At 35.4% G+C, this 18,194-nt stretch overlaps 1 protein-coding gene across 2 annotated transcripts in view; it reads left to right on the top strand.

Moving 5' to 3' along the window:
• Positions 1-18,194, top strand: part of ELP4 (elongator acetyltransferase complex subunit 4) — a 131,250-nt gene that overhangs the window by 15,500 nt on the left and 97,556 nt on the right. For both annotated transcript variants that reach the window (XM_031607402.2, XM_090140129.1), the window contains exons 4-5: positions 10,733-10,861; positions 15,543-15,682. In XM_031607402.2, coding sequence (XP_031463262.1) covers positions 10,733-10,861; positions 15,543-15,682 — 269 coding nt within the window. The remainder of the gene's footprint in view (positions 1-10,732; positions 10,862-15,542; positions 15,683-18,194) is intronic.

Genomic DNA, 18,194 nt, shown 5'->3' with positions numbered 1-18,194 from the left:
CTGGCTTTTTTATACCAGGAAATATGGTCGTCTTTGAATCAGGTTGTATAGAAAGGTTCCTTTCAGAATTCAATGAGCTTCCAATCAAACACTGATACTTTCCATTATAGGGAAACAGTCCTCATTGACACTATAAAAAATACAGAAGTATGGGGGTAATCTTAGAAAATTTCATTAAATATTTTATATCTTTCTAATGCTTCTTTTTTTCTGATAACACAAGTAATATATAATTTGCTGATTACTTCTGCATCAAGTGTAGCCTGGCTTTCTTTAGGAGTATTCAGAGACTATTTCTGGTCAAGATGATTGCTTTTCATTTTCACTACCTGGTGATTGTAGATTGTGCCTCATCTGTTCAATATTATCTCCAGTATTCATGGAAATGTGTATCCCTAATGAAACAATATGCCTGTAGTTAGAAAAATCTGAACTTTTTTATTCAACCATCTTCAGCCTAAAAAAGTTTGGTTTTGAGATTAAATTTTTATCATGTACTCTTTCATTTTATAAGTTAAACAAATAGATTAAAATTTTACTGTGAATTATGAGTTGCATAATAAATATCATATTTTTACTAATGTTTGTGCTTAAAGAAGTGTTAATTAAATCACTGACTGATTGACCATTCAATGGTCATCGCATTTGTTTTTTTCCCATTAAAATTAAATTATCAAATTGAATATTTTTAGAGTATTGTATTCAAATGTCTTAAAATGAACCAGCTACTGTGGATTTCATCATCCTTTATTCACCTTTGAATAAATTGTTTATAGCTTTTCATAATTTTCATAATTCCTGTTCATTCTGCTGTTGCTTGCTAACAGGCACCGTTATATACTTCCATCTTTGTGCCAGTTTGAAGTTCTGGTCAGTCAGTCGGATGTGGTTCACTGAGCTCCACTGTCTGATTTTGGAATGCTTTCCTTCTTACTTTTTGGGATAGCCACTAGGTAGTGGTAACTACATTCCTCTGTGGTGGTGTTACTAATTCTGAAAAGGTGGACAATGTTACTGCAGGAAAATTGAAGAAAACAATTTTGTCTTGTTTTCCTCCTCCATTTGTGTTTTTACACATCCAGCAGTTTTCTTGCCTATGCTTTTCTACTTTTACCTCAACTGTTCAATACTTCATTTACTTAACAGACAACGTGCAATAGAGTTGATTTGTCTGATTTGTGTTGCTGTCTTGAAATTGTTTCAGTGAAGTAACTCTGTAATATGCTAGGCATCAAACTAGAAAATTATGTGCTTTCACAGTTGGCAAGCTGAGGTACTTCTTGAAAAGCGAGGATGTATTACTTTAAAAAACATCACCTGGCAAAGTTGGTCTGAGACTGGTATTGGCCACAGTTAGGTATCCAAATCATAGAAGCAAACTGCTTTACTTGACCTTTAAAAGAGAGGACCTTCAGGTGCTTCAAGTCCTCTCCTGGCAGAAAAATGAAGTCAGGCTTTTGTGACAACGTATCTGACCGCTGAGAATAAGATTGCATTTTATTTAATGAGGTTAGCAGTTAATTTATTTTCAGTGTCTGAATGGACTATATGGTGGAAAGGCAACACTGATTTCAATATATGTCAACCTATTTGTGATTGTTTTTTATTTTATAAAATTGAAGTATGGATTCAGTATATTCTACAGTATTCCTGCTATTTTACATAAAGACAATTCTTTATGTGCCTTATGTCTTTATTGTGTGGTCACTCTATTTATAGTTCTCTGCTGAGAAGCCATAATTGCCCTATTCTAATTTTATGATGTGATTGGAAGTTTCTTGAACCTATAACCAAGACAAATATTGCTGGTAGTAGGAAGGGGAAAAGACATTCTTATAGACCATAATTATCTTGAAAGTGTGTATAACTAAAAGACAAGCAGTGGATAAAAAGCCCTGATCAGCTGCCTAAGATATATTATATTACCACCCACCAATTTATCCATCATCCTTTGAAAACATATTCATGCCTTTTGTAGTCAAAGCTCCTTCAGGAAATTGGCATTAAGATGTAATGCTGAAAAATTATACACCTCTGGTAAAACCTACAGAACTATATACATGCTGTTTTTAGAAAGTATTTTAAACATCTAAGAGCATTTCTGTTCAATTTATATTCTTCAACAAAAGATAACTTTTTACTATAAGAGCATAAGTAGTGGGAATCAAATAGACTATCATATAAGAAATAGTGTGGTATGCTTCTTTGATCGATCATAAAACAAAACTGATTGCATTGGTAAATGCAAAATTAATTCAATAATAATGTTTCCTTCAGCCTTCTTATGTCTTGGTGTTCCATTTTCAGTACCAAATCTGATTAAGTTTAGACTGCAAATTATGAAAAACTATTTACTCGAGATTAAAAACAGAGACTGGTAAAAAAGATGCTTTTCTTCTTGAATGTTTCTTTAGTTTCAATGTGTTTAGTGCTTATAGCTTTTATTGTTAAAATTCAAAACTCTAAAATTAATCCAATTGTTTTGAAGTTTTATATAGTGTATATGTTTGAGAATGGAATGCAAGATTTAATATATGGCTGTGTTTATTGCACAGGAAATCTTACGTTTTTGAAAGCAAAAGCAAACAAGGGGACTGTGTATTCTTTTGAACATCCCCATAGATGTACTTCTGTACTTTCAAGGTTGTCTTTTTGGAGGCTCACATGCAAGAACAGAGGCTAAATAACACTTCCTCCAGGACTAATGGTCCAAAAAACCTTACTTTGGAATAGCCCAGGAGAGTATTACTTAGAAAGAGGATGCTTTTCCTATCTAGATTAGGCAGGATAGCATTCTTAAAATGAAATGCATTCCCCAGAATCCCACCTCCTTTCAAGTCCTACATCTCCCCTTGAGCTCTGTCTCCAACTCAGTCTTTACCTTGTATGTCTGGTGTCATTGTACTTTTAAGTACAATAAGGGAACCACAGTGAAAAGAGAAAAATGCAGCATCACTTGATAAGGAAGCTGTGAGGTGCATGTAGAGGAGTATAATGGTTTATTAAAAAAAGAAAGCAAAAAGAAAGCAAGCAAGATCAAAAGACGTGGCAGAAAAAGAAACAAAGTGAAACAAAACAAACAAAAAAAAAAAAACCGTCCCAAACATTTTCTAAAACAAAAAAAGAAAAAGTGAAAGTATACTTCAAATACAACAGTTTGCTTATGCATGCTGTTTGAAAAAGCCTGCAAAAATTCAGTCTCCAACAGCCTGGTTAAACTGACTTGACCTGAAGAATAGAAGATGCACATCTATTCTTTTCCCACTGAAAAGATGAGTGCAGAAAGAACTTAGCAAAATATATTCTTATTATTTTTAGGTTTCTTTTAAAAAAAGAAGCAAGTACACACACACACACACACACACACACACACACACACACACAAGCTTAAGCTCAAATATTTTAATTATATTAATTGTACTCCAGTTTTCAGTGTTACAAAACTACTTTGAACTTGACACATTTTACATGGGTGTGAAAGGGTATGTTGGAAAATAAATCACTTCTGTTTGGAAGGAATGAAATCCTGTTACAGTGTACCCACACCGAGAACTCTCAGGAGTGTAAAGCTTCATCTTTTGTCAGATGTTTGGACCAATTCAATAAAAAGGTTTTCCAGAACCAGGTTTAAATTTCATGTTTCCTGTCTGCCAATCCTTGGCTGCTTATTAGGATATTTTCTTTCACCTCACTACTGAAATGATAAGCTTATTTTTAAACAGAGATCTTTCTTGGCCTATTAAATGTATCACAGGTGCAAACATAGTTTTAAAATAAGCAAATTTTCAGGCTTCAGCCTTGAGAAATAACTATTCTACAAGTCTTTTTGGTAAATCTGTAGAACCAATATTCTCAGCAGTGCTGTGAGCAATAGTTCACTATCCCTGAAGTTGTTTCTGAATAATGTTTGCTGTTGTTTGGTATGAAGTCTGTTCAGGCCAGGGCATGATACACTGCAGCAGAGTTTGCAGACGTTTGGATAATGGTACTTTCATTTTATTTAGTGTCTTCACACTGGTTTTCTTGGTCCGTCATTCCACTTTTTGTTGCATTTTTGTTTAAAAAAGGGATCATGAACTGATTCAGAAAATGATGAAATAAGTAAGAAAACATTATCTAATATTCTCATGCATTCCTGGTTTTCAGTGTTGTGAAATGGAGCCATAGTGGGAGGAAGTAATAGCAAAGAGTTACTACAGTACAGCATGGCTATAGGGTGAACTTCTGTGTATGTGGAGCAAAGAATATATTCACTCGGTTTAAAACAAAACAAAACTCTTAGAGGTTTTTTTTTTATTCCATAAAACAGTGGAATTCTACCTCCCTTTTTCTCTTCACACAATTCTCATTTTTCAAGGCTGGTACTTTTGAATGTCAAAGAAAAATTTCCATGCAATTAACGACCTTACCTGGAGATGGAAATAAATTGTGGTACAAGGGCCTCTGAAAGAAAAAAAATTCTGTATCCAGTCATTTGTGTTCTTTAACAATAGACCTTGTCTTCACAAGTGTTTACAATCAAAATAGAATCCTCCTCCCTTTTGGGAGTAGGGCCCTTTAAACTGACATTTATATAATACGTTATTGAAAAGAAAATATTTACCCTTCCTTACTTACCATCTGGTGTCCTTTAAATACTAAAAATTAACATAATGAAAAAGCCTCAAATTCATGTGAGTTTAAACTCTTTAAATATCAGTGCAATTGGAGATCAACAGCGAATCGCAGTTTTTTATTTCCCATATTTCTTTAGCCAGCCCTGTGACAATATTACACTGTGAGATAGCTGCATAAAACCATGAGAACATGTTTATTGCTACAGAAATAGATAATGTTTAAAATTCTTAAGTACTATTAATTATACAGTTATCAAAACCCATAAGGATCAAAGGATTTTATATAAGTGGGATTTCACATACAGCTTGGATTATGTTGCTAAATAATAGCACAGTAGTACTTCTTTAGCAATGTAAAATAGCTTAGAGAGGAGTATGATGCCTATAGTTGGTGTAATGCATTGGTAATTAAGAGGGTGTGAGGTTAAGCTTCATTAACTGCTGTGGGATTGTATCTCGGATTTTATTATCCCCTAGAGAACATAAGAAGTGAGAGAGGTCAAACTGTTAGAATCTGATTTTTCTTAGTGCATCTGCCAACACAAGGCAAGCAAAGTAATGTGGCAGTGAACACAGAAGGACCTAGATTGCTAGCAGATGCAGGTTGTACATCATTTCATTACGCAGATAAAAGATTTATTAACAAAATAAATTACTTCTTGTTTGCAATAAAACCGTCATCAGCTTGCTCTGTAGGGAAAAATATTGTAGTTGCATTGTCGTTTTGTCTGAGCACTTTAGATAAACAGTTTGTTGCCTTGTCTTAAAAAGAAGGAATTAATTTGGAAAATAAAACTTCCAAAGGTTCATTTTCTCTCTTTTTCTTCTTTGTTTTTTTTTTTTTTTTTGCTTTTTCCTACTGCATCACCCTCTAGACACATATGGATGCCCCAACCACACCATGCTTAATAACTTTAGCACTTGTCTCCCTTCTGTATTTTCATGCTGCATAGCAAACGTATTTTATTTGACCCCAAGTAATGTTGTATATACATTTTTAATATATTTTAACTAATGCACTGCTACATTCTTTGTTTTTTTGTTTGTTTGTTTTTATATATACCTTACGAAAGACTTGTCTTTTTTAGCCTGGGAGAATGTAACAGTTCTCAGGAGTTGACACACTCATGCCACAAAATTGTCAGTCCCAAAGCTTTTCAAAGCTATATGATGTGGGAGCTGAGATATTTTTAAGCAGAAATAGGTTCAACAGATAATATAGGCTGACAAATTAGCTCTCATTTTCTTTGTCTTTTGTTTTTATAATGAGCACTTTTAGTTCAAGATTTTAGAAGTAACTTTTAGATGTTTTAATCTTTTCTTCCAAAATTCTGATTTTCATTTTAAGAATATGGATTGATTTAATCCTTAAATAGGCAAACTGTTCTGAATCGTTTTTGGATTCAGAAATGATCAAAAGGGGGGTTATCCTTCTGATAACCTCAGCAGAATTTTCAGTGCTTTTTATTTATGGTAGAGATGTCTACTTCTCAAACAAATGATGATTTAGTAAGACTGCTGGAAACTAATGTTTGGGTTTGTAATTTGTAAGTGATTCGGGAGGAAGAGAGATGTGCTAAAGCCCTGATTTAGAATCACAGCATCACAGAATGGCAGGGTTGGAAGGGACCTCAAGGATCATGAATCTCCAACTCCCCTGCCACATGCAGGGCCACCAACCTCCACATTTAATCCTAGATGGAGCCCTGGGCAGCCTGGTCTAACATGGCACCTCCAGGGATGGATGGGGCATCCACAGCCTCTCTGGGCAAATCTAAGCAATCTTCTGTACTCAGATATTTTGAGGAAAAGCCCATGCTCAGTTGTCTTCAAATGTCACTCACTGAAACCATGTCCTCCACTGCTTTCCATGTGTGTCCAGCTGCACTGCCTTCAGATCTATTTCTGTACAGCTGAGACAGAAGTATTTGGGGCCTGGTTTGGCTGTTGATCTGCTCCACCCTTTCCATAATTCTTTATATTTTTCCTTCTTTAGAAAAAAATAAAAATAAAAAACCTGAGAAATGCTGAATGCTTTGTGCGTCTTGGACCATAAGGAAACTTTTCATAACACTGAAGAGTTGAGAAGTACATGCCCAGCCACACAGCCTTTACCTTTGAGAACGTTCCTAAGTTTCTCTTGCTTATGTATGCTGTCACCTACATACAGTTTTGCAAAGAGTTACTTCCTTGAAACAAAGAACTGCATTTAATTTGAATGGTGTCTGAATAAGGGAAGGCCTTTTATTCCATTTCTAGTTATAATAAAGATGAGAAGAGAACTAAGTGTTTGGAGCATTTTAATGTCAGTGTTTTCAGTATTGTCCATAGAGTAGTTTTATTTGTGTTCTTTGCTAATTCTCCTCAGTTCCAGGCCTACAGGCCTACTAACTGATTTTAAACTTTCTCCCTCTCCAAATGTGGCTCTACAAGAATCTACTTGAATTTTTTTTTTTTTTAATTATGTACTGGGAAACATGAATCTGTACATCCCAAGGAATAACTACATTAGCAGACATTTATGCATTCTATTTAGTCTTCTACCAGGCTAATGAATGTATGCATGTTGGCTTCCCATCAGCATAGACATGTTCAAACAGTATTTTGCCTCTCTTTCATTCAGGTTAGTGTAAATAGTGGGAAAAAGGTTTAATAGAAGCTGGGGTAATAGTGATGATATTAAAATGCAAATCTGGAGGGAAACAATTTTTACTAGTTCTGCTTGTGGACCTTTACCTAAAACATACATTACCAATACACTGAGATAATCAGTGGGATTGAAATATGTTTCCTGTTCACACTTAAGTACAATGTCTCAGAAAGTATTTAACCAAGTTAATGCATGCAGTAGAGCTGAAGCGATTGGTCTTCAAAATACCAAAGGCAGACATCTTTTTCCAGGTTGCTGCTAGAATATTTAAGAAGCTTACTAAGAGGCAATAAAGTTCATAACCATTTCATGCAAGAATGATCCAGGATATTCTTCTTTAAAGTGTTGGGATAAAAAAATGGTATGGCTGTGAGACCAAGTAACCCCAATGATGTTTTTACACAAACTGTATTACATGAACTTGTTTCTTTCATAGAGAAAAAAGAATATAGTACATCCAGCATACACTGTTCAACAAGGCAGAGTAGTTATTGGGTGGAAGCATTTTGGAAAAACAGCTGGGGAAAATAAGCATTCCTTTGGTGTGAGAGTTCTTTGTGTGCTCTTGGTCCCTTCTGTAGGGTGGCCAGGAAGAAGACAGTACCAGATGGAGCTGAACTGACCCCATGTGCTAACTGCCTTAGTGCTGAGTCCTGGCTTTCAATTTGTAACGTCTCCCATTCAGCATCGTGCCATGCAAGAAGGAATGGTTCTGTGTTTTAGTGCAAGGCAGGAACTTTTTTGGTGTCACATGGGCACTGGATGAGCTTGCAGATTCCCAGTAATGCTTGGGGAAACTCATCTCTCATTCTCTTGACCTCTGCTTTATTCTAGCATAAAATACTCAGTGTGAAACCTACGAAAGCACTGTCTGTGATGATACAAGAGCAAATGTACATAGCTGAGTGTCCCTGTCTCAAACTTCTCTGTCAAATATTATGTAACAGCAATGCAGCTGATGATTATGGAGGAGGAAATTATTCAATACCCTTTAAAAAAGATTGGGAATGTTTTTCTCTTTAAGTTGCAGTAAGGTGAGTGGTAAACCATGGCACTGCCTGGCTTTCAGCTTTGCAGATGGCACAATAGCTGTCCAGTCATAGTACAGCAGGGTGAGGTGGTGACTGATTGCATCAGCAGTGAGAGCTGAAACAATGGGAATTTCAGAGAGTGGATGAAGTGCTTAGACAGGATTTGATGATATCTTCCAAAATGTGTCTGACATTCTTTCCAGAGAAACAGAGGTTAGCCACTGTTAGAAAAAGTTGCAAAGAGTAGTGGGAAACAGCTGATGTTGGTGAATGGAAGGAAAAGATACCTGCAAATTTTGCTTAGGGCTATATGTATACCATATAATGTAGCACAAAACTGTCCAAATAAATATAATGCAAACTTGCAGTTCAGGGAATAGATTTGAAATAACCTGAATTTTGCACTTCAGTTTTAGTTGGACATTTAACATTTTCCATTGGTACTTACTTTAACATTTAGTCATTATGTCATTTGGTTCTTTCATAAACACAATTCTGCTGATAGCAAGAGTTAAACAATATCCTTGGTAATACAGGCTAGTTAATCAACAAGTTGTTTTTTGTTTTGTTTTGTTTTGCTTTGAACATATGATTATAATTCATTCTTTAGAAAGAAATTCTCTCAGTTGAGAAGGCAGATAATATAAATTATTACATTGTTTCCTTAATTAAAAATATGGAAATTTACTTTTGAACAGGGAAATCTGAGCCTCCCTAACGCTTTTGCAATTCATTGGCTAAAGCAAAGTAAATAAATTAAAATTATTCACTGCTGAAATATGTAGATACAGTTCTTTCCTATAACTTTACTGAAGCAATTACATAGAAGTTTTCTTAGTTTTCATTACCTTTAATCTCAGAGGGTGCACTGGCCAACCACTGAGAGAGAGGGAAACAACTGTTCCAAAACTAGAAGCCTTTGTTCTCAATTTTGTCACTAATTGTAGGTATTATGATAATTTACACTGAAGAAACAAAATAATGCATGTTGTTTGTAAGGTTACTTACTGGACTACGTCTCTCCTGTGTTACTTAATTCCAAATTAGTATAATGCAAAACCTGACATGGATTCAGTTAATCTTTCTTTTTTAATCTGTCTTATTGCTCTGTGTTGATACTATGTTTGCCCATACAGAGCTCTGAAAGTTGTATTGATTTTTTCTATCAATTGTGCCTATGTTCTGTATTTCCTGCATGACCCATATTTCAATCAAGATTATACTTCTAACAATTTTCCAATGTGTTTCTTTAATGTCCACATCTCAGTGCTCTCTCTCAAGACTTTACTTAAGCAAAACTAAGAGTAAGGACAGTTTTGATCTGTTCACAGCAGATAAAGAGTTGCTGTGCCCTCTATCTTACACAGATGATAAAGATGCTGTATTGCTGTATTTCACGCATCTCATAGATGTGGAAGCACACTGCATAAGTGCTATGTTTGTCATCCACCTGATTTTTCAGCAGTACCAAACAGTCTGCACTATCAGAAAGTTTGTGATAAGTTCTAATCCATGTCTACATCCACCTATGTGCAGTGCTTGTTTTTTCAAGCAAGAAATGTTTGTATTTGAAACTTTAGAATTAAATACCTGTTCCTTCCTTTTGCTCCTTTGTTTGTGTTCATTAGGTATTTGTCATTAGTAGATATGTGTGATGGATAGCAGAAGAGAGGATTCAAACCATTCTGTTACAGTCATCTTCAGCCTGTGTCTATAGGCTATTGTGATCTGTAGAATGCTTTTAAATGTTTTAGAAAAGTTGGCAAGGAAATCTGAACTTATTATCAGATAGGCTTAAATTCAAATTCACGATACAAGGAGCTTACCTATTCTCCAGAATGGTTTAGGAGATCAGCTTTTGAAGAAAAATGGGCAAACAAGGATTATGCATGCTGCTTGAGATGTACTGTTTGTATATAGTAGCATATACAATATTATATTTCCATGCTACATTCTCTTATAAATGTGCAATCTTTTTTTATGTGTGTGTAATAATTTCACAGATTAATTATGCTTAATATGATCTGAGCTTTCAGAACAATTATTTTAAACAGTTTTTTTTTTTTTTTTTTTTAATGGACTATATGAAGAGAACCATGTTATGGCCAATGTACATTCTTTGGATAAAAATCTGAACTGCTGTGTTTAGTGCCAGGCATCATAGGATGGCCTGGGTTGAACAGGACCACCATGATCATCCAGTTCCAACCCCTGCTATGTGCAGGGTCGCCAACCAGCAGCCCAGGCTGCCCAGAGCCACATCCAGCCGGGCCTTGAATGCCTCCATGGATGAGGCATCCACAACTTCCTTGGGCAACCTGTTCCAGTGCCTCACCACCCTCTGGGGGAAAAACTTCCTACTAATATCCAACCTAAACCCCCCCTGTCTCAGTTTAAAACCAGGTAGCTAACATTCTTTCATTTTTCACCTGTAGGAACTTCCAGCCCCTTTGCTTGATGATAACTTCAAAACTGAACGAGTAGAAGCGACAGCTGCCAAGTCAGAAGATTGTCAGGACTCTATGCAAATAGCCTGGCGCTACCAAAATGCACCAAAAGTGGAGGTAAGTCTTTGGTATTTCATAACTGTTCTTCTTGCAGAACAAGTGCTTTCCAACACAGGACAGTGCTACAGGATTACCTCCTGAAAGTAAATCATCCTAGAACAATATATATCTTGATTACTAGAGATACAGAGAGAAAAGGAATTCGAGTGTTTACAGGAAATGTAGACAGTAAAAATGTAGAAGACAAATGAATTAATTGCTTTGGGATTTCTCAATGAGTGTTGTTAAAAAAAGTTGGAATGATTTGGTCCCTTAGAAACTTCTAGATGTAGCAGAACACAAATGGCTAATGAAGGTTTGATCGACAGTGCTTACTAGATCTCTTTAATGAAAGCATTGTGTTGAAGCAAGCTGTTGACTTGCTTAGCCATGTGCATAACAACTAAAGTAAGCACTTGAAATTATATCAACTTCACTGTCACTAGAAACTAATCGCTGTGCAGGGAGAATACAAGAAACAAGCTCAGTGGTCAGTCATTCAGAGTTTACAGCTGTTAGTGTTTTGTGAATGATGTATTTCCTGTGGCTGGTGACTTTCTTATTTAATTTAATGGCACAATCAATTTTAATACAATTACAGCATTTTTGACTATCCGGAACAGAAAACTTGTTTTGCCTATATGTTCTAGCCCACATGTTTTATAAATTCTAGTTTTAGTCATAACTGCCTAGTAAGTTCAGTCATATTCTTAAAAACATAATTGGAATGTGACAAAATGATCTTATAAGGCTTGGCATGTTTGGTTTTCTGTGAAATTGCACAGACATGGCTATATAGTTGTGTCAGAAAAGACTTATATATGGTGACATGCCAAATCAAACAGCCTCCAGGGTAATCATATAATCTCATCAATTTTATTATTGTGGAGCTTGCTGTGCCTCTTTGAACCATCCCCAAAATAAACCGTCTGATTTGAAATCTAACAGAACTCCTAGTACATTGATATGGAAAGAATTGCACGTGGTTAACAAATAGTGTTCTGATGTTCTAACAAAACAGAAAAACAAATAATTTGGCTAGGTGTGCATTCGCCCTTTCTTACTTAATCCAGTACTAGAGTATTTTCTAATACAATACTTAAACTATTTGTCCTCAATTATTAAAATTTGCTTATGCAAAATAGAATGATAGGTCTTTAGCAGGGTGTTTCCTTTGTTATTGCTGAAGCTTTTTGAAATTGGAATATGATCATTATGAATAGTTGATGTGTAAAATTTTAATGCATAATTTCATTTAAAAAAAATGAAAAAGTCTAGTTCTTAACCTTTCTGTGTTAAAAAAACTTCAGAATATTCTAGCAGACTGGTAGAAATACTCCATGGAGGAGAATTTTTGATGTTGCCTTACAGTACCCTGGATGATTTACTGTACTCGGTAATATCATTTAATGAACAGTTTTAGTTGTAATTCATTCTTTAAATTTTGTTTTAGCAGAAAAAAAAAAAAAGAAAAAAATTTGAAGGCATATTTTCCAAATGGATTGAACTAAGAAATTAGTACATTTTTAAAAGCTACTACCAAAAATTTTCAGGCATCAAAGAGAAAGTAGTTGTACTTTTAACTGGGACTCTGAACATCTTAGCAAAAAAGTTTTCTGTCCAGGATTTGGCTGTACATGGAGTAAGAATGCTGAGTAGAAGTTGTCCTGGTGTTATTCTCAATGCCTAATTTAGTTTTTATTTGGAAGTAATTAAGAGATAATAGTTTAGATATTAACTTCCCTTTTGCTGGACCTCTTACGAACTAGCTAGGTGACTGGCCTTTGTGATATTTATGCATGATAATTACATCAGACCTCTTCATAACTGTCGCAACTGCTTTTTACATATGTGTATATATACCCTGGACATCAGAAACAGATAGATGGTTTATCAGAAATCTGTCAGAGTAACAGATCTTGTTTTGCTTGATATGCCTTTGCCACTTTGTTAGCTTTCATCTGTTCCAGAGGTTAATTTGAATTTTTGAGTATATGGATAGCCTGTTCTGCAATGCAAGACTCTGTTTTTTCTTTTTCTTTTTTTTTTTCTGAATGAACTGCTTATGTTCTTGGGGCAATATATAAACTGTCACAGCATGAAATCAATTTTCTGCCTTGATTCATCCTAAATCTGAGATTTCTAGCACATTAGTATTGCAATTAGAAACATTAACAGCAGACGGTAGCATAAAAGCACACTCTGCTCACTGACAGTTTAGTGTATTTCTCCTTGTGCAAAACAGGAGTCCAGGAAAGAACAGGCCTGAGCCTACAATCCACTAATAAATTTATCACATCAAACTTAAGAGGAATGGAAAGTTTCTGCTTCACGCTCTCCATGGTCATTCTGCTAAGGCAGATTATTCATGCTTACTTGATTCAGGTAGGCTTTTTGCAAGCTTCCCCACTAAGCCTGGGAATGCAGTACATTGAGGCCTATTCATAGGCTTCTGGCATAGCCCGAGCTTTTATTGCATGGTGTTTTATTATAGCCAAATCCTAGTCTCCACCCAGTTTGTAGGCACTGTGCTTATTCTTTTGAATCAAGAGAGGTTATCACCTACCTTAATCCATGCAGCAGGGTGGATTAAGGACACCAATGTGCCTCAGGATTCTCAAAGAGGATCCTGGAAACTTCTTGTTTCTTCTTTTTTGCTGTCTTTACTAAACTCTATTGGGCCTCAGTAAGGATTTGCATCTGAAATGGGCAACCTGGAGCTTTTCTCAATGAAGACATCAGATCAAAGTTCAGTTAGTCAAGGCCTTTCTAAAACATTAAGGGGGCTTGGAAGTACACAATAAAAAGATGAGCTCTGGCAGAGATTGCAGTAAAAACACTCTGATCTGTAATCCGGATAAAGAATAGATTATAGGCCAAAGAACAGCCCCTGTTTAAATTGTTTTCAGGATCCTCATTTTAAATAAAGGTACTTTTACATAAAAAATTTTGAGAGTTCAGTTTGCTGGACCTCTATGCTGTGCTATGTTTCTTTCTTTAAAATTCAGTTGCTAATAAATAAATTAATGCTGGTTTAGAGAATCTGTTTTTTTGTAAAAATGATATAACTTTGTAACTATGTATCAGCAATTTTGTTTCTTTTTTAATGCTAAATTAATAATCTGTGTTAAAATAATGAAAAGTTGGCGTTTGGTTTGGTTATTCTGTTTTTGTAGGAAAGGTACTGCAATATTCTTATTAGTTATATTCTCTGATAGCTGACCAGGCCTAACATCCAGTAATTAAATTATTTCAAAATATTTACTCCAAACCAAATTATACTAATTAATTGTAACAGTTTAAAATTCATAGGTCACTCCGAAAGTAATGCCTCCTATTTATTTCCATGAAAACTACAATCAATACAAAGCACACAACAACACTATCTGATAGATCAAATTCTGAGCTACAAAACATTCTCTTTCACCACCATTAGCTATATTCACCAGTAATGAACAAGAGTCTGCATGCCACACTCACTACACCAGTGGGAGTGATCCACTGTAGGCACTTCTGAAATGCACCACCCACCTCCTCACTGTGCTCACATCCACTCTTTGGTCTCCATAAATGTGCAGCAAGCAAGCATCAGTGAATGTCAGTGGGCACAATTTTTTCCACGTGCTGGCATACAGTGACACAATTCTGCTTCATCCATGCTTCCAGGGCAGAAGCCATTTTCTCAGGGGCCCATCTACTGCCATACCACCATCTGCCTCCAATGTCATGGGTCAACATCATAAAATAGGAGGCATTACTTTCAGAGGAGCCCTTCTATATGTGGAAAAATGAAGTATAAAATAAAAGTGTGGAAATACATAGCGTGCTTGCTTTCAGAAAGATACCTATAAAAACATGGCTATATCTGGCATGACTACAGTCTTTTCTGTTATAGTGCTTATTTTATTAACAACACCAACTTTAATGAAAATCAAATGCTTCATGTAATATTTGGAGCTGAAACTAAATAATTTGCAGCCCAATATGCAAAAAAAAAAAAAAAAAAAAAAAAAAAGTTGCAATCGCAGTGTAATAATTCAGCATACCTTTTGTCATTCCTGTTTATAGCAAGAATAGCAAATGTTGAAATTGGAGCAGAAGTTGTTCTAAAAAGCTTTCCTTACATACAAACACAAGTCTTCTCAGTTTTCAGATAGCTGATAAAATGTATATATTGGGCTGTTTAAAAAAAAATAAAATCCTTTTATTTGAATGTTGAAAGTTGATACATAACCTACTGAAAAATGTTCAAAATTGTTGGAGCAGTTCTGGTCACTCCTCAGTATTCCATTGTTTGAGGTACAAACCAAAAAGCATTTCATTCTATGTAAGAATCAGAGCTGCTTTCTTTCTTTCTTTCTTTCTTTCTTTTTTAAGGCTCCTCAGCTTTATTTTTCTATTAATTGGAGATTATGATGTGATTTCAAAATTGACAGAACTCTTGCTCAGCAGTGGTACTGTGGCAAGCATATTTAAAAATTGCTTACCAATATTCCTTGATCTCTGCACTTCCCTTCTCAGTCACCAGTAAGATTAGAATTGTCTTCTAGTACATATTTTCCTTATTTTTAATAATGGTAATCATTAAATGCAGAAGTAGGTAATGTGTCTATAGGAGAGTGTATGTTTGATGACTTTTGTTATGACTTTTGTTATGTCATCTAGTAGATTATTGTAATCACTGTTGCTGTTTCCACAGACCAGCCCAACAACATCTATAAAGTTTGGACATTATTATGATGTTTCTAAAAAAATGTCTCCAGAACTGCTTCAATCCATAAAATGGCACAGTTTTTTCCTTCCTGACGAATTGCCTTTAGAGCCTAAACTAAAAATGTGGTAAGTTGTAATCCCACGTACTTCTGTTGTGCATTCACATTCTGAGTGCATGTTAGTTGTAAGGAATATTTTTTCATCTACACTTGCTGTGAAAAATCTTGTAGCCATATATTGCTCACAGGTATTTCAGCTGCAGTTCCCATGTCAGCACTACACGCCATGAATGTCAGCAAAGCTACTGTGGCACAGAAGCAGCTCAGTATAGTGACTCCTCAGTGGGAGGAAGCAAGTTGGCATAGGCAATTAAGGCAGACATTACTAGGACAGCCTAAGACTCAGCTGAATACTCAGTTCAGCCCTACTGACAGTTGACTGTGGGGACTGAGGAAAACTATTACTGTCTGTCTATGAACTACTCCCTGAGCACCATGCCCCATCAGCTTTCATGAATGTGTGTCAGGTGGCTATCAGGAATATGAAGATAACCATTCACAGTTTTTAGGGCTAAGACGACAGGCCATCCTTGACCTACATAGCTTAGAATGCTATATCACATTAGTTTATTATGTGACTTCTACTTCTTACATCCTACAACTTCACTTAAGAAAAATACAAAAAAAAAAATACTGTGAGAAGAATTACTCTCTCTAATTATGTGTCTTACACAACACCCTTCATTCCAGAGAAAATAATAAACCCTTATCTGAACAAATAACTTACTATACTTTATGTCTACCAGTAATGAATTAAGGAAGACCAAAAGAAAATAAGTGACAGCAGCAAAGACTCGTATTAGCCTGTGGCAAATGGCAAACACATCCATTGTATTTTTCTTAGAGACATTTCAAGTCAAGTCAAATGTAAGATATGGACTAGCAATTTCTTTGTTTAGCCCAGTCACTTACTTTATAAAATATCTAGGTTCTCTAGATCACCACGTATAGGGCCAACTCCCAGAAGCAGTCGTAGAGAAAGCTTGATTGCATGAGATTTTAATTATAGTAGGCCCTAATATAAAAACTGAGATTTATAAAATAAGTGTTTACAGAAGTATTTACAGAAGTGTGCCTTTAGAGTTGTAGAAAAGCAAAAGCCAAGACCCCAAATTTCTGTGTTCTGCATTCAGATATCACTGATTTTAGTTTGATAACATGTATTCTTGCTGTGTTATGTAAAAAACATGTAGCTGATACATTTTCAGGAAAATAATTCGTGTACAGTATAAAAAACAGACAACCTTTTTTGCTTTTGATTTTAAAAGTCATCTTTAACTCTGATATTTTCCTTCTGTGCCATTCTAATAAAAGTTCATCATTTTTACCAATGACTAATTCATTTAACCACTGATTTTTAATCATTGTCTATAATCATTATTGAATCATTGATATTTTATTACTTGTATTGGTCATATTGCATTATTATTAGACCACAGTGCAGTGTGGCAAAGGGCAGTGAAGAATAAAGAACATATTGGGAATAGTGAAATATTAGAGAGAAATCTGTGGGGACTGTGAAAATATGTTTGTGTGTCTTTCATTATTCACATAGGATTATTTGTCTTCTAACTTTGATTATTGTCTTCCTTGAATACAAACTCTTCTGCTTTGGATTCCTTGTATTGAAATAGCTACAGTAGGTCAAAGTTAAAATGAAGGCCCAGATCTCTCAGCCCTTCCTCATAGCAGAGATACTCAAGACCCCCCCATCATCTTTGTAACACTCCACTGGACTCTATTCTGTAGTTCCATGTCTCCCTTGTACTGAGGAGCCTTGCACTGAATTCAGCACTGCAGATGTGGCCTTGTGAGTAATGTAGGAGGATAACCTGCCTCAACCAGCTGGCAGTGCTTTTCCTAGTTGGCTTTCTGGGCCACAAGGGTAAGTTACTGGCTTGTGGCTCTAGAATAAAAGAGGAAACATTCTGCACCAGTAAAGTCTACTGTCATATCAAAGGAGGAGCTCAGAGTAGTTTTGTTGTTGTTTTATTTGTTGTTAAATATTTACCTTCTAAATAATCAGTCGTTGAGTCACATTTGAATCTGAATGAAATATCAGACTTTATCCCAGAATCACATCAGGGAATAATCTGGTACTAATCTGGCCTGATAAGTATCCTAAGCAATGGGTATCCTTATTGAGGTCATAAAGCAAAATTTGAAAAGAAGTGGGAGGAAAAGTTGCAAACATTAGATGGTAGAATTAAGTGAAGTTTTGTGTCAGTGATCTGAAATTCAATCAAGGCATGCCAAATATCAAACTAGTTGAATAATTAATTGAACAAATAAAATAGGGTAGGAGGTCACCAGAAAAAGATCTGGGGCTATAAAGTATAATCTAGAAAACATGTAGGTGATAAAATGAAATTTCATGTAGAAGATGAGCAAAGTACTCCTGTTCTACTCTGCCATGATAAGACTGTAGTATTTTTGTTAGCATTCTTCATGAAAACTTTGGCTCAGAGGAAAATGTGAAGCTGCGTTTAGATGTGGAGTGGAGATATATGGCCTGTGATGGAAGAGTGGAATTTCTTTAGGCAAATCTAAGAGTCTTAAAGCAAGTTAAAAACTGACAT

This window comes from Phasianus colchicus, chromosome 5, assembly GCF_987193195.1.
Source record: "Phasianus colchicus chromosome 5, bPhaCol1.hap1.1, whole genome shotgun sequence".
Taxonomy (NCBI): Eukaryota; Metazoa; Chordata; class Aves; order Galliformes; family Phasianidae; genus Phasianus; species Phasianus colchicus.
Note: the sequence above shows the minus strand (reverse complement) of the source record. Positions and strands in the feature narration are given on the sequence as shown.